Source organism: Elgaria multicarinata, chromosome 2, assembly GCF_023053635.1.
Source record: "Elgaria multicarinata webbii isolate HBS135686 ecotype San Diego chromosome 2, rElgMul1.1.pri, whole genome shotgun sequence".
Classification (NCBI taxonomy): Eukaryota; Metazoa; Chordata; class Lepidosauria; order Squamata; family Anguidae; genus Elgaria; species Elgaria multicarinata.
In genome coordinates this window covers 54,192,565-54,214,230 of record NC_086172.1, presented here as the reverse complement: position 1 = coordinate 54,214,230, position 21,666 = coordinate 54,192,565, and the positions used below count along the sequence as shown (strand labels likewise).

Here is a 21,666-nt window from a genome sequence, read left to right as displayed (position 1 = left end):
GCTTGTGAAAAGTGCTTTTTGGATTCAAGATGGAATTGGAATCATAAGCATACTTAACATACTTAGAATGTGACACAGAGAGAGAGAGAGAGGGAAAGAGAAAGAGAAAGAGAAAGAGAGAGTGAGTTGTACTTTCTCTTGAAACCCCTGGTCCATTTGCCTGCCCTTTACTTGGTGTAATGAGCAAGACATCAGTTTTGTCCATTAGCAAGGAGGGAAAGAACAGTGGGTGAAGGAACTTGGTGAAGAACATGGCAAGAGAGGCATATCTGTATATTCTCCAATTGCTTTAATAATTTTCACAGCATAAAGGTATGCATACTTATTCAGAAATAAATCTCACTATTCCATGGGTCTACTCCTAGGTAGGTGCGCATAGGATTGCAGTCTGTGGGTAGTATCCAGCAGAGCAAAACCACTAATGTAAATTACATTACACTAGCATAAACCACCTCTAGCGTAGTGCCAATAGCATTAGCTGGTGCACCAACTTTCCCTAGAAACCTACATTAAGCTATAGCACATGCAACTTATGTTCGCAGTTGTGCCTCATTGGATACTGCTCTATGATTCTGCTTGTGCCCTGAGGTCCTCTTCTTATTGAAATTTGCTGGATGGCTACTCATGAGCAGGCCTTTTCTGTGGTAGTTCCCAAATTCTGGAATACCCTTCCCAGAAAGGTCCACTTGGCTATGACTTCGTTGATTTTTCAGCCTCAGGCAAATACCCTTTTATTCTCACAGGCTTTTCAAATGTTTAAAGCTGCATGTTTAAAATTGCCCTTTCTCTTGATTCTTTGATAATTATCTTTTGCTTGAATGTGTTATTTTTATTGCTCCTTTTAAAATTTGTGCATTAAGCGATGTCTTGTTGTGTTGGTTTTTCATGTATGTGACCCTGAGAACTTTGGCTGTAGGGTGACCATGACTCATAAATAAAATGAAATGAAATAAAGGTATGCTCAGCATTTTTGGATTGTGGTTTGGCAGCCCTATACAGGTCAGTGTTCTTCTAAAGGACAGTTCTCCCTTAGCTCCAGTAAGTTGACATTTCTCAGTATCTCTAGGATAAGGCTGACATTATGTTTTTCAATCAGGGCAAGTGTGCATATACTTTAAAATGATAGGTGCCAGAAAATACATCTGCATTTTGTTCTCTAGGCCAAGTTTGGATTTGTACAGATAGGCAATCAGTAAGTAAGACCAACAGCAAGGAATAGCATATGGGTTCAGTAATAAACCATGGATGTTCCTATGTGGCTGAAGCCACATGTTGCAGTGTCCCAATAGGACAGAAATTATGTTCAAGAGATGAGACCAGGTCAGTAGACTGCATGGGCAGGGCAAAGATTTTAGGGCTGAGGGGAAGCCATAGCTATGAAGGCAACAACAATGGAGGAGTACAAGGTTGTCAGAAGGCCAAGTCTCAACTCTCCATCATACTGCTGGAGTTCCTGTGACGCATCAGACCCCAGGGCATTTATTTCTTTTACTATACAGAATGCTCAGCAAAATTCTTGGCATCTTGAGTTTAAGAGTTGCAGGGTTTGACACATCACCATGATATATTGTCATGGTTGTCTATCTAGTTTTATTTCCATATTGACTGTAGGCTATAGAAGAAATGCAAAAATGCCATACCAAGAATGAAAAATACCTCACAGAGAGTTAGAATGGGCAAAAGGCAGGTCAATCACATCTATCCTACTTGTTTGTCTTCAGGCATTAAGTAGCCTTAATCAAGGGTTGGAGGTTTGCTGGAGGCAAAATGACTCTCCAATTTTAAAATAACAAAATTGAGTGCAGAACAGAACAATATACAACTGGGATTTAATTGTTTTCAGGCACAGTAAAGTCTTTACCTTTTTCTTTTTTTAAAAAAAAATGCTCCTGATTTATATCTGGGTAAAAGGTATGCAGGAGGATAAAACTCCAGGGAAATTTTATTATCATGAGTAAGCAGCATACCGCATTAGATGAAACACCCACCCACCTACAAGCATACACACATTTTACCCATAGGCATTTGTGCCGTACTGTCTAATTTTCAGATGTGAAATGAGTGAATTATATTGCTCTGTTTAGGTGGCTCTCGTTAACCTATCTCAATTGAATTGCTACCACTTGTTTGCTGCTGCTGTCTCCTCCTCCTCCTCCTCCTCCTCCTCCTCCTCCTCCTTGTCTGATTAGTCTAATTCATTGTTGTGAAGAGAAGACCTGGATGAGGCAGTGTAAAATTGTGACAGAGCTGTGTACCCTGCAACAAAAAAAGCTAAAGGGTGGGTGGGTGGAGTTTCTATATTTATTTATTTTTCATTTCAAATTAATTTTAGGCCACCTTTAAGCATAAAACAGTTTTGAATGCCATCAGTCTACATGTGAACAACCAAAGTTGGATTTGGAGGCACTGGATAGGATGGACATCCCTTGTAGAAAATAGTGGGGTCTTAAACTGAATCACACCTGCACACATCCTATCAAACCCTCTGTAGAATTCTATGGTCAATAGGAAATATGCTTGGATTAGTGGCAGGCAACTAATATTTGGACATCACATGCCAAACACTAACTTGAGCATCGATTGGGTTGGTCTCGAAGGAAGCACACAACTTGCCCCACTCTTTCTTGAGCCCAAACCACAGATAGTGCCCAAGAAGGACAAGTGTCCCGCCAGGCAAGAGTTTTGTCCTTCCACAACTCCCCATTGCTTGAACTTCTGTGGTTACTAGAAATAAAGACATTTTAAGCACACACATTTATAATTGAATTACAAAATTAAAATAAGGCTGTAGTCCTAACCATCTTTACTAGTTAGAAACCAAGAGGACTTATTAGGGAGCATAAATATGAAATATACTATTAATATGAAATATACTGTTATTTCTTTTGTAGAAATTGTCACGTGGTGCCCCTCTGTGATTCTCCCCAGTTTTTTTGGCCTCGCCGCATACCCTTTTCCTGAACTAAAGCCATCTCTATTTCCTTCCCCTTGCTTGTCCAGCGCAAGATGTGAGATAAGTAAGTTAGTGCTTATCAACAATACCTTCTCAAACTGGGGAGAGGTAACGAGTGGGGTACTGCAGGGCTCAGTCCTGGGCCCAGCGCTTTTCAACATTTTTATTAATGATTTGGACAAGGAGGTGCAGGGAATGCTTATCAAATTTGCAGATGACACAAAAATTGGGAAGGATAGCTAATACTCTGGAAGACAGAAACAAACTTCAAAGTGACCTTGATAGGCTGGAGCACTGGGCTGAAAACAACAGAATGAAATTTAATAGGGATAAATGCCAAGTTCTACATCTAGGAAAAAGAAACCAAATTAATTTCTTGTTTTGGGAACCTTTCTCAGCTCTTGCCCTTATAATTTCACAAAGCATAGTCTTTCTATTCTTAGTTTCTATTCCCATGTTAAGATTTATTCCTTGATTGCCACCAATGCTGCAGAGGTCTCCTGATGGGAGAGAGCAGGAGAGCTTTCAGTATTGACTGGCTCCTTGGTCCTCCAAATGGAAAAAAGCACAGGCCACATGCAAGGGAAAGCTGTCTCTGAGGGTTGCAGCACTGACTTCTAGCATGTGCATTGAGCTCACTGCAATGCTATGTGGCGCTTTCAGCAGCAATCCGTGTTCTCCTGTCCTTCCTCCTTTGAAACAACTGCTGTGGTGGGAGGAGATTAGATGAGGCTTTCAATTAAGCACAAGTCCAAATACGTTTCGCCCAAATGAGGTTGTACTATATAGTAAAAATAAGAGAGCAATTCTTTAAAAAGAAAAAGTCTAAAGAGGTGCACTTGAATTCCAGCTATTGACACACATTTTCTCCTCCCGTCTTGAAAGATGAATGGTATAACCAGTGAGAAGAGACCATTCCCTAATCTCTGTAGAATGAAGTGTTAATGAAATGTCAGGGTTCACTTCATTTCAGAGATGTGTGGCATGTTGGTTATAGAGAAGAAAATCAGTACTATTTATGTCATAGATATTATAACCACAATTGTCAAAGCATTATGCAGGTACCCAAGGAGGCTTGGTTGCTTGCTTAAAAAAAGGGAGCAGTGAGAGGCAGTAAAGAACAAAACAAAAAAACAAATAGAACAAGCTTGAAGAAAGAAATGCACAGGAGAGAAATGGGAGAGGACAAAGAAACCTTTCTGAAGCACAGGTATGTCATCTAAAATGGTAAAGCAAGCAGAGAGAGGATTTGCATTCACTATGTGTGCACACATAGGGAGTTTTCACTGTGATTAGGAAAACAATTTTCCCTTTTGATCCTATGGCCCTTTGTTTAATTTGTCAGGGAGTAATCTTCTGCATGTTTAGACAGAAAAAAGTCCTATAACTCCCAGCATTCCTGTACCAGTGTTGTTGGCTGGGGAATGCTGGGAGTTGTAGGACATTTTCTGTCTAAACATGCATAGGATTGTGCCTTAATATAATTAAATATTAGTAATGAATTTGTATGACCAAGACTTGTATATTCTCTCTCTCTCTCTCTGGGGGGAATCTACACTACTGCTTTAAAGCGCTTTATAACAGTTTTGACAACTGTTGGGGCCCAGGACACACTGCATATACAGGTTTCAAAACATTTTCAAAATGTTAAAAGCAGTAGTGTAGATCCCCCCCCCTGTCTGTGGCCTTAGCTAGACCTATAGTTTATCCCGGGGTCGTCCCTGCCTGATCCCTGGATCCCCTGTGTGTCACTGACATGAACAGGGATGACCCCGGGATGATCCGGGATAAACCTTAGGTCTAGCTAAGGCCTCCCTCTCATATTCATATTATATAGATGTGTGAGTACATTCATTCCATATAACAAGAAATGAGAACTTACACTAGGATTAGGTAGGATGGATGTACACATGCAACAGAATAAGATGGATAGAGTCTGGAAGTAGGAGAAGAGAATGTACTACTTCAGCCTGCAGATGGAAGATAAAAAGTTTGAATGCTCCATTATATAAAAAGCTCCCTTGCATTTAAACAATTAGTGCTGCAGACAGATGGCTGGCTTAGAAGCTTCCTCTATGACTCTGTGTGTGTGTGTGTTTTATGTAAGGGGGAACATTCAGTAATGGTATTCCTCACCTGAAATTTGAAGTAGTACACTCCGCCTTTAGGATATTATACCCTATTCTGCTGGCTGTGTATGCCAGGCCTTATTATACACAGGATCTCGGTTTGGAACCAGAATATTATGAGGTCACTAATTGCCCACCATCAGCTAATTATAAATTTTAAAAATTAGCTGCAAAGTTGAACCGTCATAAGATTAGACTGCAACATTATGCCCAAAGGAACTATTCTAGTGTTTGCACTATTGTGCTATAAAATCTTTACGCTCTACCAAGAGGTTTGATGCCATTTCTACCATCCTTGCAACTAGAGACCATGTTGGACTAATTCTACCAACCCCTGCCCCCACACCCTCAGCTCTTGGAGGAATTGTTAGGTATTTGTTTTATAGAGAAAATAACAGGCGTTCTTTGGTCAAGAAGTTAACTGCAGGTGAGCTGTAAAAGTTGTAATGCTGAAACAAACATAGAAACAAAGCATAAAACATTGAAAAGGAAAATTCTGTTCCTCTGAAGAACATTGGTTCTGCTTCAGTTCAGTATATATCTTTGATGGAGCAGGCTGTTACTCATAAAGACTCATGCCAGAATAAATAAATTAATCTCTACAATCACAGTTTACTATAGTTTCTCTTTAAAAAACATACAAAAAAAGGTGGTATACATGTTGTGTTATGTAGTGAATAAAGGGGTTACATGCAACAAAATGAAAACAAAAACATTGATCTCTAATCCTTTGAAATGATAGATTCTAACACATTAATTTCAGTTGCTTTAGGAGTATGTTCATTGTGCGGTGGACGGTCAGTCTCTTCTGAGACTTAAGGCAGACTGTACCTTTCACAGTCATTGACTCCGTTTAGTTTTTTAATTAGAAGCAGCAGCTGAAACTGCTTTGACTGCTATGATTTTTCACATGCAAGAAACTATAGCTTCCAGGAACAACAGGTAAAAAATCTACCAGTGTATTTGTTCAGTTGGCATTGTAGTAGCAGATACTTTCACAGGCTGTTGCACACCATTTGTCATACAAAAACAATTTGATTAATGAAGCCATGGATGGCGGGTAAAAAATCTCTGGAAATATCCAGACTGGCTCCCTTTTGGGTATTGGCAGGGTAAATATTTGAGATGCAGAGACTTTATTTGACCAGAGGGTTTATTAACTTGGCTGGCGTTTAATATGTAACCTGGGTTTGGAAGATTTTATATTAAGAACTCTGTGTGTACAGGATAAATAGCTATGCACATTAGTGTATTTATAGTGGAGAATCGAAAGTTTATAACTACCAAAGATATACAATTCTGGAACAGACTCAATAGAGTATCAAGACGCAATAGAGTATCATGGTGTGTATACGCACACATGTGGACACACAGACACAATAGTAAAGCCTGAAATTCAGGGAATTGAATTTTAATAAGAGATTGGGGGGGGGAATATAATAAATCCAAATACTTTATCTCACATCACAAGTTTTGGTCAATTTCACATTTAGATCATTCCCTCTGTTAGCAAACTCAGATGGCCAAGTATCAGCCTGGAAGCTAAGTAAGTCACCCCAAACTAAGGTGGTGGCTTCGACATATACAGAGGATTCCCTAATGTAAAGGCATCAATTGAATGGGGAAGTTAACTGTATGGGGGTGGGAAGGAGCTTCACTACAAGCTACAATCAAAAGTTGCCTCACATGGAGAGCTTTAAACCCTCACTATGACTGGCATTTTAATTTTTTTTAAAAGGTATAAGATGCTGCCCCATGTTGTATTAGTATGGCAGTAATGACTGCTCTCAGATCTGACTTGGGGCTAAGAGAAATTGTAGCAAAGGTGAGTTGGCATCTGAGAAGAGTTTTGAACTTGGGTTTCAGCAGTCCTGTCTTTAATCACACACTCTTCTTCATTGGGGGAAAAAAAATCAAATTCACTCAATAGGGCTTCCTTTCAAATGAGTGAGTTTACAATGGGGAATACGTTAATCTTAACAGAAGAATTGCCTTGCTGGATCATCAGATCAGGCGCTATTTGGGGCAGAGCAAATAAACCAGCAGTGACCCGTAGAGGAATAGGCACAGAGCCAAGAAACATACTGTTTTGCTATTAAAGCTCAAGCTTTGAACTTTTTTTTTTGAAGTTTCGTAATTTTCTGCATATCTACACTGCTCAAGCTTCAGTTTAAAAAAGAAATGAGCAAAATTGGTTCTAGTAATAAGCCTAACATTACCATATTCTTATATAATATGCAAGGTACTTTGGATGGGGGAAGTATCAAAACCAAAGCACTGTGACCAGCCCACCTGAAACATGAGGGAAAGGGAAAACAGGAAGAGGCAACTAGGGGCATGGCTAGATGAGGGGGGTTGAGAAGGATGATCTCGCAATTTTATGATTGCGAGATTGTCCCCCTCATCTACACGTGGATGTCGCAGCCGCCATTTTGTTTTGTTTTGCTTTTTAATCAGAGAAGAGTGCAGGAGCGCTCCTGTGCAAAATGTAAGTTTTTAAAACAAAATCCACCCGCTTCCCCCACCCCACCCCTGATGGGCACAGAACTCATGTGGTTCCTGGCTCTTCGCGTTTACTCGCAAAGAGCTGGGACAAAACCGTGATGGCAGGCCATACGTCACGCGGTCTTGGGATCATCCCAAGACCGTGGGAAAAATCAAAATGGAAGGGTAGGGCGATATCCCAGGGAAAGGCAGGGATCTTCCTTGCCTGCTCCCGGGATGCCCTGTGCATCATGTGAATGTACAGGGACGATCCCGGGACAATCCCCGGGATATTGCCCTGTCTAGACATGCCCTAGGGTCTGATACACAGACTATACTTGCATCCCTTGAGGAGCCAAGTGAGGGAAAGTTGAACTCGCTTCACAGCTGCAAGGCCTGTTTGTAGGTATGTCAGTACCCACCCTTAGAACATTGTCCTGGCAGCCTTTGGAGCAGCTTCAGTGCTGTGCCTTCCCATATCCAAAGCAAGAGAAGCACATTTCTTAGCCCTCCAGCAACAGGTGTAGCTCTGACCATGGGGAGGAGCCACAAGATGTACTCCTCCAAGGTGGCCTGGGGTGGTGGTGGTGTTTTTTGCATTACTCCGGCAGCATGAAAAGGAGTGGCGCAATTCATGTTGGATCCCAGCAAATTAGAGATTACCTACTGACTGGGGCTGATATCCCAGGCCACCAAGGTAATGTCAAATACCACTCTTCCCTGGTGAGAGCGCCGACACATTCCCTGGGCTAGGGTTCCCCTTGGTATATTTCCGACATTATTTGCTTTGCCTCAAGTGGTTCATGCTGAAGCAACAGGGACCAAAGTGAAACATTTGTCTAATGGTGCAGGTGCAGTTTTGGGGTTTTGTTTTAACTGTGTGTGTGCATTGCTATCAGGGATGCTACTTCACACTTTGTTTAGATAAAAGGCAGTTGCTTTCCTGCAATGTTTAAGGCTGACAGTGGAGAGTTTTAGTTCTCCACCTTCAGCCACAGAGCAAACATAAATGAGCTGCTCTTCTAGCTTTCATAAATACATTAAGACCTAAGATTCCTTAGTCAGTTTGAATGGTGCTTGAATAGTAAGGAGTGAGTTACTTTGAGAAGGAATAGGAAAGAAGAAGGGGGGGGGGGAAACCCAAAACACTGTTGGAATTGGGTACAACAAAGACCTGTGTGTTGCAATACAGTACAGGCAAGGCTATGTAAATACCCTCCCCTCCACCCCCAAAGTTGCCCATCCTGGCTTTAGAATGTTTCAAAGGCAAGTTTACTCTTCTTAACGCACTTCCTTTGAGTAGTAGGGATAAATGGATGTAAACTCAAATGACAGGAAAGCAAAACAAGCAGTTCTCCGTAATCAAAATCTAAGCTAATACTGTTAATGGACAACGTATGTGCCTCCTCAAATCACCTTGTGCTGGTCTGCACTGGGTTAGGGGACCAGGTTAGGGAAGATTGTCGTACAGCAAGTTCATCTTAGGTTCTGCATTGTTCCTATAGCATTAAAGTCCTGTCCTTTCCCAGCAGTAAGGGGCTAAGCCATACTCCTAAGCATACAGAAAAGCAAAAAGCAACTGCCAGCAACATAGGTGTGTGTGTGTGGCTGTGGGAAAGAAGGTGTTGCACCACCAGATACAATAGTAAGTGACTTGTCCACTTGCCATTTAATTTTGTGCCTAGGTTCAGACAACACGATAACCAATGGTGGTTTAAATAGTCAATGGTTGGTTATTTAACCCACTGTGGGTTATCATGTTGTGTGGAGGGCACCATTGGTTATTTCCATGGCCACTATTGGTTATTTCGTCAGCCACAGAATCATAAAGCAAAAGTGATTTTATTATATTTTTATATGTTAATATTATTTTTGTATGGCCTTACTCTGTTGCTTTATTGACTATTGTAAAGTACCCTGGATCAATCTATCCTGAAAAGTGCTTATAACAATGAATAACAAACAAAATTTGTTCACAGCAGCAACAGGCTGAGGTTGATTTCCTTTAATGTGTGTTTGGGCCTCTTAGGAAGAAATTTCCTTTTCTTCTCTTCCTGCAAAATACATTTGATGCACAAGTTTGCTATGTTTTCCCAATTAGGCTTTAATCTGCCTTTCTAAATATGGGACATCGTGCTGGGGACAATCAACAATAAACTGTAATACTGGGTTTAATGCTGTACCCAGTCATCTACATGTGTTTGCAGTGGCCAATGTTATTTGGCAAATAATTATTATTATTATTATTATTATTATTATTATTATTATTATTATTTATTTATTTATATAGCACCATCAATGTACATGGTGCTGTACAGAGTAAAACAGTAAATAGCAAGACTCTGCCACATAGGCTTACAATCTAATAAAATCATAGTAAAACAATAAGGAGGGGAAGAGAATGCAAACAGGCACAGGGTAGGGTAAGCAGGCACAGGGTAGGGTAAAACTAACAGTATAAAGTCTGCACAACATCAAGTTTTAAAAGCTTTAGGAAAAAGAAAAGTTTTTAGTTGAGCTTTAAAAGCTGCGATTGAAGTTGTAGTTCTCAAATGTTCTGGAAGAGCGTTCCAGGCGTAAGGGGCAGCAGAAGAAAATGGACGGAGCCGAGCAAGGGAAGTAGAGGCCCTTGGGCAGGTGAGAAACATGGCATCAGAGGAGCGAAGAGCACGAGCGGGGCAATAGTGTGAGATGAGAGAGGAGAGATAGGAAGGAGCTAGACCGTGAAAAGCTTTGAAGGTTAACAGGAGAAGTTTATATTGGATTCTGAAGTGAATTGGAAGCCAATGAAGAGATTTCAGAAGCGGAGTAACATGGTCAGAGCGGCGAGCCAAGAAGATGATCTTTGCGGCAGAGTGGTGAACAGAAACCAACGGACTGATGTGAGAAGAAGGAAGGCCAGAGAGAAGAAGGTTGCAGTAGTCCAACCGTGAAATAACCAGTGCATGAACAAGCGTCTTGGCGGAAGAGACAGACAAAAATGATCGAATCCTGGCAATATTATACAGGAAAAATCGACAAGATTTAGCTACTGCCTCAATATGAGGAATAAAGGAGAGCGAGGAGTCTAATATAAAGCCAAGGCTACGAGCTTCCTTGACCGTAACATCATTGAAAGCGTAACATCATTGACAGTAAGAGAGAATGAGAGATGAGGAGAAGGTTTAGGAGGAAAAACTAGCAATTCAGTCTTTGCCATATTGAGTTTCAAACGACGATGAAGCAGCCAAGCTGAGATATCTGAAAGACATGCCGAGATACGATCGTGAACATCAGGAGAAAGTTCCGGAGATGACAGATATAGTTGTGTATCATCGGCGTAAAGATGATATTGGAGGCCATGAGATTGAATAAGCTTGCCCAAGGGCAACATGTATAAGGAAAACAACAATGGGCCAAGCACCGAGCCTTGCGGAACCCCTACTGAAAGGGGAAAGGAGGAAGACGAGCTGCCATTAGCCAACACACTGAAAGAGCGACCCGCTAGATAGGAGGCGAACCAGTTATAGACAGAGCCACAAAATCCAAGGTCATGAAGGGAATCTAAGAGAAGATCATGATCAACCGTGTCAAAGGCTGCAGTTAGATCAAGGAGAATAAGAACGGAATAATGGCCTTTAGACTTGGCAGTAAGGAGATCATTGGTGATCTTAGTAAGGGCTGTTTCGGTGGAATGCAGAGGACGGAATCCAGATTGAAGTGGATCCAAAGCAGAGTTACTAGAAAGAAAGTCAAGACAGCGAGAGTAGACCGCCCGCTCCAGGATCTTTGAAACAAACGGCAACAAAGAGACAGGTCGGTAGTTAGACAGAGATAGCCTATCAAGAGTAGGTTTCTTGAGAATGGGAGAGACTGTAGCATGTTTAAAAGCAGAAGGAAATGAACCAGAGGACAGAGAAAGATTAATAATATGAAGCAAGGAAGGGAGGATAGCAGGAATAAGATTAATAAAGACACGAGAAGGAATCGGATCACGAGAACAAGTGGAAGGCTTCGAAGAGCGCAGTATTGTAGACAGTTCATCCGCTGAGACCAAAGGAAACGCAGAGAAATTTGCAGGAGGAACCGACATATGAGGAACAGGAACTGAGAGAGGAGCAGAGCTGGCCAGATCAGAGCGGATAGTTTGGATTTTAGCATTGAAAAAAGAGGCAAAGTTATTAGCAGACAGAGAGGCGGGGAGAGATGGCGGATTAGGCTTCAGAAGAGAATTGAAGGACGCAAAGAGCCGCTGAGGATGCCTAGCATTTGACTGGATCAGCGTTGAGTAGTACTGCTGTTTGGCCAATGAAATGGCAGAAGAGAAAGAAGAGAGTACAAATTTGTAATGGACAAAGTCCGCCCTGTCCCTGGTCTTACGCCAAAGGCGTTCAGCTGCCCGAAATAAAACTTGACTTGACCTGAATTCTTTTATGTGTATGTTGGGTGAGAGAAGGCACATGGGCTGGTTCCCAGCATCGTAACTGGTTGGATTTCAGATTCTAGAATACAAAATAGTTTGGCAACTAGTGATCTCATCTTATCTCCTGCCATCTGGTGGTGATTCTGAATAGTGATCCTGCACGTTCCTTTTAGGATCTTGACACTTCATGTTGCGCGGATGCAATATTTAGCCACCCTGGCATGCATACAGCATCAACAGCATGTGTGCCAGCTTGTTCTCATACACATTCTGTTATAAATTCTGAATTATGGTTGTGTGTACTTGAAGTAGGATGTTATGTGGGAATGATACATTAATAATGTTTATAAGCAATTGTAAATATTACAATATTAAATATTGCCACTCTTGGATAACTGGTGATATTGATGGTAAGTTTAGGAAATTTTCTAACTCTGTTGCAAAGCACTTGATTTGCCTGCAAAAGGACCCAGCATTCCCTAGCATTTCCAGGTACAACTGGGGAGGGGGGGACCCTGCCTGACACCCTGGAATACTGCTGCCCTTCAATGTAGAATCTGCGCTGTAGGCAGTATAGAGCAGTGGAGAATGGTGGTTCTGATTTCAGTGGGACTGTGAATCAATTCTAGGTTTCAGCCAGAACTGTAAAGGCACTATCCAAGGTTCAGAATCCTATCCCTCAAATAGGTCCAGCAGCTTGGATAGCTAAAGAGTTCTGGCTGGTTATGACTAAAACCCAGACTGGATTCAATCACACTCCCACTGAAAAGCCACCAGCTAGATAAACCAATGGTCTGATGCAAAATAAGGCAGCTTCCTTTCCCAAATTCTCTGGGTGGTACTTCTCTTTGGATTAAATCCATCCTCAGTTCCAAGGAATGATTGGCATGCTTATGGAACAGTTAGTTTTGAACTTGTTGACACCCCATTTTATTTGTGAGGCTTTGTAACCGTTGGGAAAAGCATATCCATACTTTCCCAAGGAGACTTTTGCTCTGAGTCAGAAGCAAGAGGTGGGGGTATACTTTTAGAGGGAGGCTATATGCTAAATGCCTTTTCATTCCTCATTAGCACCTGCAAACCTGCAGGTAGAATTCTGTTATCTTCAAACTGAGTATAGATACTTGGGCCGTAGCTAGACCTAAGGTTTATCCCAGGATTGTCCTGGGGTCAAACCTGTTCATCTAAGTGCCACACAGGGCATCCAGCGCTCAGGCAGGGATGAACTTGGGTCTAGCTATGGCCTTGATCTCACTGAATATGAAAGACAGTGGATTGACTAGAAATTGTAACTTTGTAGATTCTTACAACAGTTTAGAATCTCCAGTAGAAATACTGTGTCCTATGTGCTCTTGTATAAAATTTTGAAATCAGGCCACTATTTACCTGAAGGGACTAAAATGTTTTTGAATAATAAATAGCTTCACTTTTTGTCTTTCCCAACTTATATGTTTGTGTGGGCTAGTAATTCTCCTTTACTGAGCATCTCTACCTACAATGTTAAGGTTATTTTCTCCAGGATACGAGAAGATAATCCTGTGCATTGATTTGCAGACACCAGTGTAATGACAACTATTTATAAGAGTATCTGACCACTTAGATGTTACTCAACCACATTTGGAAATGACCACTGATGTCTGTGTTCCACAGTTTATATTCATATTATTAGTGTAATGGTTTCCCACTTTATTTCTTGACAGTTTAATTTCATCCATTGCAATGGGTGTTCTTTTTGAACCTTTCATTCACTGCACCAGTCACCACACTTATGCATGCTCTAATGCACAGAACAATGCTGTAATGTACATCACAACCAGGCCAGTAGAAGGCAGTAGCAGCTTAGCTTTGTCGTGCTGCTGATGTCTTCTTTATGTACACTCATCACTGGACCAAAACTGCTGGCAGTGGTGGTTGTGAAGAAGGTATTGGGGAGATTATGCCAAACATAACCATATTCCTTTGTTTTTGTTTGTTTCCCCCCCCTTCCTTTCAGGCGTAAGAGCATTAAGCTTTGATGTGCAATAACAGCATGCCATTACTCTGCCACATGTTGGCTGTAGCTTTTGTTCAGATCTTCATAGTCTCGGGCAATTGGATTCTAGCCAAGAACATCAACTTCTATAATGTGAGACTTCCAGTAGACCGTAAGTACCCAGTTAAAGTTCTGTTGGGTTTGTCAGTAAATAAGTTTAGCTTTCAGCATTTTCTATTTTAAGTCTCTTGTAACTTACTTACTTACTTTATTTTAAAGGAATATATGATACTGTTCTATATAGTCCTAAAAGCAAAACATTAATTTGACTGTCTTCAGTGGTTGTTAATTATTAGGTAGGACTCTTAATTAATGGCCTGAAATGCACACCTGCGTGTTCATCTGATTAAGTTATCATGGCTTTTATTACCACTCCTACGCCTCTCTCGTGCTTTTGTTGTGTACACATCATGCAGAGGTTCTGTGCCGTTAATTGAGCATTGCAGTTTATGATTTGTTTCCTTACTGTTTGGCTGCAGCACCACAAGAAGGCAAGGGGTGGATGTGGATGTGCTTCATACCCAAGGCATGTCCACACTACTGTATTGTGGTTACTACTGATCTGAGGCATCTAAAACAGGCAACTGATCTATTTAATCTATATGGGCAATATTATTAGACTTTAACCCTGTTACTGGCTGAAAATCAAACCAAGGCTACTTTGTGTTTATATTGCATTACTTTTTTAGTTTTATTTTGTTGTTGTTATTATTATTTTAGTTTTTTTGTTGTATCTATAAACTGTTCTTCCACCCTACTTGGGTGGAAGAGACAGGATATCAGTGATTATGTAAAGAAATAAGGCTGCAATCCAGTGTGGTGTAGTGGCTAAGGTGTTGGACTGGGAGTCAGGAGATCTGGGTTCTAGTCCCCACTCGGCCATGGAAACCCACTGGGTGACTTTGGGCCAGTCATAGACTCTCAGCCCAACTTACCTCACAAGGTTGTTGTTGTGAGGATAAAATGGAGAGGAGGAGGATTATGTACGCCGCCTTGGGTTCATTGGAGGAAAAAAGGCGGGATATAAATGCAATAATAAAAAATAAAAATAAATTTACTAGGAAGTAAATAGCATTGAACTCAGTGGTGCTTACTTCTGAATAAGCATGTTGAGAATTGTGCTGCAAGAATATTTACTTAAAATTTAACAAAGTTTGTTTCTTGGTTCCCTTCAGTCTCTAGGGCATAACTGGTGTGTGTGTGTGTGTGTGTGTGTGTGTGTGTGTGTGTGTGTGTAGAATTTGGAATCATGATTGTAAACTAACTTGGTCTTTCTTTCTTTCTTTCTTTCTTTCTTTCTTTCTTTCTTTCTTTCTTGATAAAGCTACCCCATTTCCAAGCAGCTTCAAGTGTTTTACTTGTGACAATGTTGTTGACAATTACAACTGTAACAGATGGGCTGAAGATAAATGGTGTCCTCTGAGTAAGTGTATGGAGAACAGTAAAATATTGAAAGAGTATTTGCATTTGTAGGGGATGGCGTATAGGTCAGACTTATAGATAGTTGGTTGCTGCCTGAGTGGGAAAGTAATAGGTATGGATTTGGTTGCTATGCAGTCCTCTTGTGATGCTATATCTGTATATGGAGCACATATTTGATATTGGTTGCTGATACGCATAATTAAAAAAAATCTGTTTAAAAAACAAGAAACAAGAAAACAAAAACAAGATAGACATTTTGTATTGGCCTTTCCGACTAACTCCACTCTATCATCAGCATAAGGTAGTTAAGTAGGATTTAACATTCCAAAATGCTGATTACATTAGGGGGACACAGCTGTTTTCCTGGACTCCTGTTTAGGAATTCATGAGGTAAACATTACAAGCAGCAGCCTTATAGTACTGTAACATGGTACAGTATTGATCATATTTGACATTTATAGCTGACTTCGTGCCTTTATGTTACAGGAGTGATGGAGGAGCTGCTTATCTTCTGGCTTCATTTCATGCTGTTGATGTAAAGTTTAACAGCCACAGTCCTTCCCACCTCAGGTTGTCAACAACTGCACAGGAAGGACCCACAACACTGGCCCCACCCATGTGATGCCAGGCCTTTAGACATTAAGCAACAGCCTGGAATAAAGGCACTCTGTCACTGCTGCAGGGTACAAAGGGCAGCTTTGACACATGGGCAGGATCTACACTACTGCTTATAATGGTATATAATGGTTTTGACAACTGTTCAGGTCCAGGATACATTACATATACCGTTTTCAACCCGTTTTTAAAGTGTTGTATCCTGCTTGGTGTAGATCCGGCCATGGTGTCACCAAATTGAAAAGAAAATTGCAGCTACATAGTGAGAAGTTGTTGTTCACTCTGGGGTTTTTTGTCTGGGTGCTTTCCTAGCATCTCTGCCCTCTGCAAATTGTATTTAAATGCAAACAGCTCTGCCTTTTCTTCTATGTGGGGAGGGAATGCTGGTCATGGGAACAGAGGCAGGGTGGGTTGTGCAGATACCTTAGGCATCTTTCCCACTATCTTGAGAAGGCCTGCATCCAGTGGGATGCAGGGATGTCTGCAGGTATTCCCATTTCAGGAAGAGCATGATCAGGACATATATGCTCTAAATTTAGAGAAGATGGGAAGGAACATTTCAAAGGTTCCCAAGCAAGAACCTAGAAATGTTTTCTATGACCAGGATGGCTGTCAGGGAGGGGCCAGAAAAGAATGCACTATTTATCAGTAATTCCAGGTCAGGTGCTCAAATGTGACTGGGAACGTGATTTCTGGTTAAGAAGTTTAGCCTGTGCATTTGAAGTACAAATTTAAATCTCTCAGTGGAACTACCCTGTTCTTGACTTTTTGTGGTTTTAGTGTTTTGTGTGTGTTTTTTTTTTTACATAGACACACAGTACTGTTTGACAGTCCATCACTTCACTAATTATGGAAGGAGCACCTCTGTCACGAAAAAATGTGCTACCAGGGAAGAATGCCATTTTGTAGGCTGTCGTCACTACAGGGAAGCTACTTCTACAGTAAGCATTACCTTTCAGTGTAAAGAACGGCAACTTAAAAGTGGGGCCACCCTCCCAATGGAAAACTTGGCAACAGACTTAATTTGGTAAAAGATGGTAAACTGAATTTTGGCCTGAGAACAGTGGTGACCTAGCTGAGATTTACTTGCTTACATTTCTTTTAATATCTCACCAGGAGGAGTCTCACCAGTTTCTGTAAGCCCCCAAACAGCTATCAATACAAGAGACGCTAGGAGCTATGGATTACCTTCCAAATACTAAATTAGACGTCTTAGCCTAGATTGTTTTTATATGTTTAGAATATCAGCTGTAGCATTGCTCAGGAATGACCTGTTTTTGACAAAGTCACTAAGCAAATCTATCAGATACACTGTTTCAGGATAAGCATTGTGGATTTCCTGCAGTTTTAGTATGCTTTGAGCTACAAGCAAGACAATGTCCTGGTTCACATGTAATGAGAAGCCACCACAGGCGAATTTTCCAGTGGGCATTCTTGTCATGGTGGCAGGTACCACTTTGTAAATTCAGGATGTGGCATTGGTGTAGCTTATCAGTGCATGCAAACTCAGTGAGGGTGAGTTGTTAGTGTGGTTGACAAGCCACCCACAACCCTAAAACAGCCCATGTCTTCTGGATATGCCATCAACCACTTCAAGAACCTACTCTTGCCAATTTCACATGTAACAACAAGCTAAGGCATGTCCCTGTTGTAGCTCAAATATTCAATATAGCCACCACCACAAGAAGAAGCCAAGTGGGGAAATTCACCCACGGTGGCTTCTAGTTATGTGCGAACCAGGTCTGTGTATATTTTGTTATTCCAAGCAAGTGCAATGCAAATGTAAAATTTGAGTGCACAGTTTAGCACACTCTTCTTTCAAATTTATGGTATACTGTGCCTTTTAATTATAAGCTTCTACACTGTCATTTCTCTCTTTCATTTCCTCTCTTCAGTGACAGATAGTGATGAATTGCTAATTAATTGGTCAGTTTCTGTTCCCTGCAAGAGCAGGGGTTGCTTTAATTACTGATTTCCTTTCTGTCCCGTGGACAGAGGCACTGCTAGTTAATGTTGTGCTGCATTATGTGCTGTGTGGAACCACAGTTTTATTTCTGCTTCAAGCTGATTGCGGAAACATCTCAAGTTGTACTAAAGGGACCAAGTGTGAAAGCAATTTTCAACTCTAAAAACTTTACAGTTGACTTTAAAAAGGTGTCTTTTAGTAAACCAAGTAGCAGATATTTAATATGTGGTTAACTATTTCTAACTTACGTATTCATTTTTTTTAAAAAAAAGTAGGTAACTGATACATTTATAGAATAGGCAATTCCTCTTCTGTTTGTTGAGCCATCTATGATGTGTGTGTGCACGCTATCTAAAACCAGAAAATGCTTTTCCCCCACCCAGAATGGTTGTTTACTTAATATGCAGATTTAACTAACTGATTAAATCTTATATGTTTATTCTACCAAATTTTTTTTAATCGGGTAGCAGCTGTATTTCTGCATAATAATGCTGTCTTTTCAAACCTACAGGAATGCATCTCCTGCTGTGAAGGGATGATTTGCAATGTAGACATACCAACGAATCATACAAATGCTGTATTTGCAGTTATGCATGCTCGGAGGACATCAGGCAGTAGCAGCAGACAGGCTGTTAGCATCCTGTTGCTGGTCTCAGTCACTGTAATTTTTGTAATATGACGTGACTCTTCCTAACTACTGAAAGTGATATGAAGACTGATGAAGAAGCGAAAGTGCTCAGATATCTGTAGGGTGAAGAAAAGATACAGAATGGTGCTGTGTTTCTGAAGACTCCTCATCATATAGTGGAGACACCAGCAGATGCTTATGCAAAATATTCAGAAGATCAAGCGTGATGGCCAGATGTTGTGCCAACTTGAATAGTTATCAGAATTCTCCATTTGGGTGATAGGAATTTGTGCATTTGCACATTATTGTAGCAAGGAACCGCTAGAAAAATTGGAAATAGTAGAAAAAAGAAAAAAAGGGGGTTCCTCAGCAGGAACCACAATTTCATGTCTTTTCTGATATGGAGCTGTAGCACTGAAACTTTGTGTCAAAATCCTTTCTAATCTTGGTGTCAGAATTCAGCACCAGATTTCAGTGGCCCTGCAGCATAGTGTTACTGATGAGCTTCCAACCCGTGGCAACCTGAGCCCCGACCTAGTGCTGCTGCCACCCCTGCTATTGCCATTGGGGTAGGGGAGCTGATGGGGTCAGCAGAAGCCCCAGAGGGTTTGGCAATGGACTCGTTTGAGCCCTGGGGACATCAGCAGGTGCTCAGCCATGCTGACACCAGCCCTGCTTGGTGTTAAGAGTAAATGCTCAACATAATGATCATGAGTTGTTAAAGCAGAGAAAACAGCATGGCATGAGGTTAGATATCCTATTTATTAAAACTCCAAACTATACCAAAGCAATAGCGATATGAATTGTACTCTGTCTTACTTAAACCAGTCATAAATTAAAGAGAAGTCATGAAAGAATCTATGGGGAAAATCTAACAATGCATCTGTTTTTTATTATCATAAATCAGTGATTGCACTTGCTAGTGCAATGGGATGTTTTGGAAGCGGCAGCAAAAAAAGATTTTCCCTCCCTTTAAACAAGGTGCACAGGAAGCACGTACCTTGTTTTCAAACAAACCCATGCTCCTGGAAATCTCCCAGAAATGCAATTTTCCTTGAAAACAAAGTACACGCTCCCTGCACACCTTTTAAAGTAAGAAATGCCCTATTTGCCACTACCCCATTGCCAAATTTTCCATTGCACCAGCAAGTGCTGTTGGCATTGCACAATGTCAGTAGCACTAGGCAGCCATGAACATTGTTGGATCCTTCCCTATGTAACCCTAAACCCTGGAGAGTCACTGCCCGTCATTATAGACAATACTGAGTTAGATGGTCTAATTTGGTATAAGGCTGCTTCCTGTGTTCCTTCCTATAACTATGGTCTGCAATTTACGAGATCATGCCAAACCTTAATTAAGACAAAACTTGATTTGAAAATCCATTTCAAACTCTGATTTACTAGCAGATTGCAAACCATGGTGTGCCTATTTTGACATCATGGATTAGCTTCTTTAACCATGATTTGATGCCTTGTAGGAGTTAAGCCAATGTGTGAAGTATTCTGGGGGTGAAAAAGGCCTGAGTCCAAAGAGCTCTGTGGAACGTCTGAATTTTCTGCTTCCTTCTAAAACAGCCACTAGTTCAGCACAAGGAGTTACAGTCAAGAAAGAAAATAAAGAAGAAGCTCTAGTTTACATGCAGAAGTGTGTGCTTGTGGAACCCATTGGATGTAGGTAGCAGTATCTGTTAGCATTAGGAAGAGTGTGTGAGTTACATGGAAGTACATAAGGCTTGTGAAAAGGAGTTTGATACACTTGAGATTTTGTAGCATAGGCAAGATATATTATTCTGTTTTTTTCAATTATTTTCAAGGTGTGTAACTTGTCTGGATCTTATTCACCATGACCTAATGACAAAGTAAATTCTTAGCAATATTACACAGTGGAAACAAAAGAAGATTATGGGGCTCATGTCGGTCTTTCTTCATCCGTGCATAATTGTTTCTTCTCAAAATTTTTGCAAACAGGCCTTCGCAGGGTATTTTCCTTTCTTTTGAAGAAGGCAGCATTATTAAAGTCACCCTGTGGATTTTGAAGGGTTTTTCTTAAAAAGGCCATCCAATATCTACAGGCCCAGTTAGATCTAGTAGATAAAGTGTTGGTTTTAAAAAGCCCAGTTTATTGACCTGCAGGCAGGTCAATGTGCGTGAGCCTCCTTTGTCTATTAAAATGGGACCTACCTCACAGAGCTGTTGTGAGGATGAAAAATAAAATAAAACAAGACACAATCCCACTCGTCTCTGAAAGAATCCCTTTGTGTGTGGGGCTGGGAATTGTATTACACAAGGGGAGACGCCTTCCCTTCTGCGCACCTAGGGTTGTCCATGCATACACACTGCTGCATTTACACATTGCTGGTCTCAGGAGAGGGACTGGATTGTCACTCTGAGCGTTAAATGTATTGTGTATAATGTATAGTTTTACTTAGACATGATCCTTCCTGGCTGAAATATTTTGTAACCATAGTCAGAGGATCACATCAAAGTATACGGATCACCATATACAGAAAAGATCACTTCTAAGTAAAACAGTTGCCATTTTTTCTTATTTCGTTCATTTGTGCTTAAAAGTGCAAAACTCTTTTCCATTGTTGCTCTGTTGTTCCACCATATTCATGCGTGTCTTAAAAACTTTCTTCTTTCACTTCATCTGCTCAATTTTATTTAATGGATCTCAGTTTGCAGGGCAGCTTTGAGACCCTGGGAAGCCATGACATCCTGAACAGGCAGACCTAGACGGTTGGATCATTGGGGAAGCAATTTTGAAAATACAGATTAATGTCTGATTCATAGTGCTGAGATCACATTTGTTTTGAGTAAAGTAGTGAAATTAATTGTGAGCTCATTGCTAAATGTTTCCCTAGCACAAGGACCAAAAATAATGGCTGTTGTATGGGGAGAAAAATTGACCAAGGGTATATGAGATAACTTTTGTTTTTGCTATGCTTCAGGCACTCTGACATGAACATTTTAGGATCATCTCATAAGCGATATCATCCTGATATACATGTCCAGTTTTAGTTAATATAAGAATT

General features: G+C 40.8%; 1 protein-coding gene across 1 annotated transcript in view; it reads left to right on the top strand.

The window, feature by feature from the left end:
• Positions 1–18,715, top strand: part of LYPD6B (LY6/PLAUR domain containing 6B) — a 34,949-nt gene extending 16,234 nt beyond the window's left edge. Inside the window, exons 2-5 of the mRNA XM_063116575.1 lie at positions 13,962–14,112; positions 15,325–15,423; positions 16,848–16,978; positions 18,515–18,715. Coding sequence (XP_062972645.1) covers positions 13,983–14,112; positions 15,325–15,423; positions 16,848–16,978; positions 18,515–18,682 — 528 coding nt within the window. The 5' untranslated portion in view covers positions 13,962–13,982 and the 3' untranslated portion in view covers positions 18,683–18,715. The remainder of the gene's footprint in view (positions 1–13,961; positions 14,113–15,324; positions 15,424–16,847; positions 16,979–18,514) is intronic.
• Positions 18,716–21,666: the final 2,951 nt, after the last annotated feature.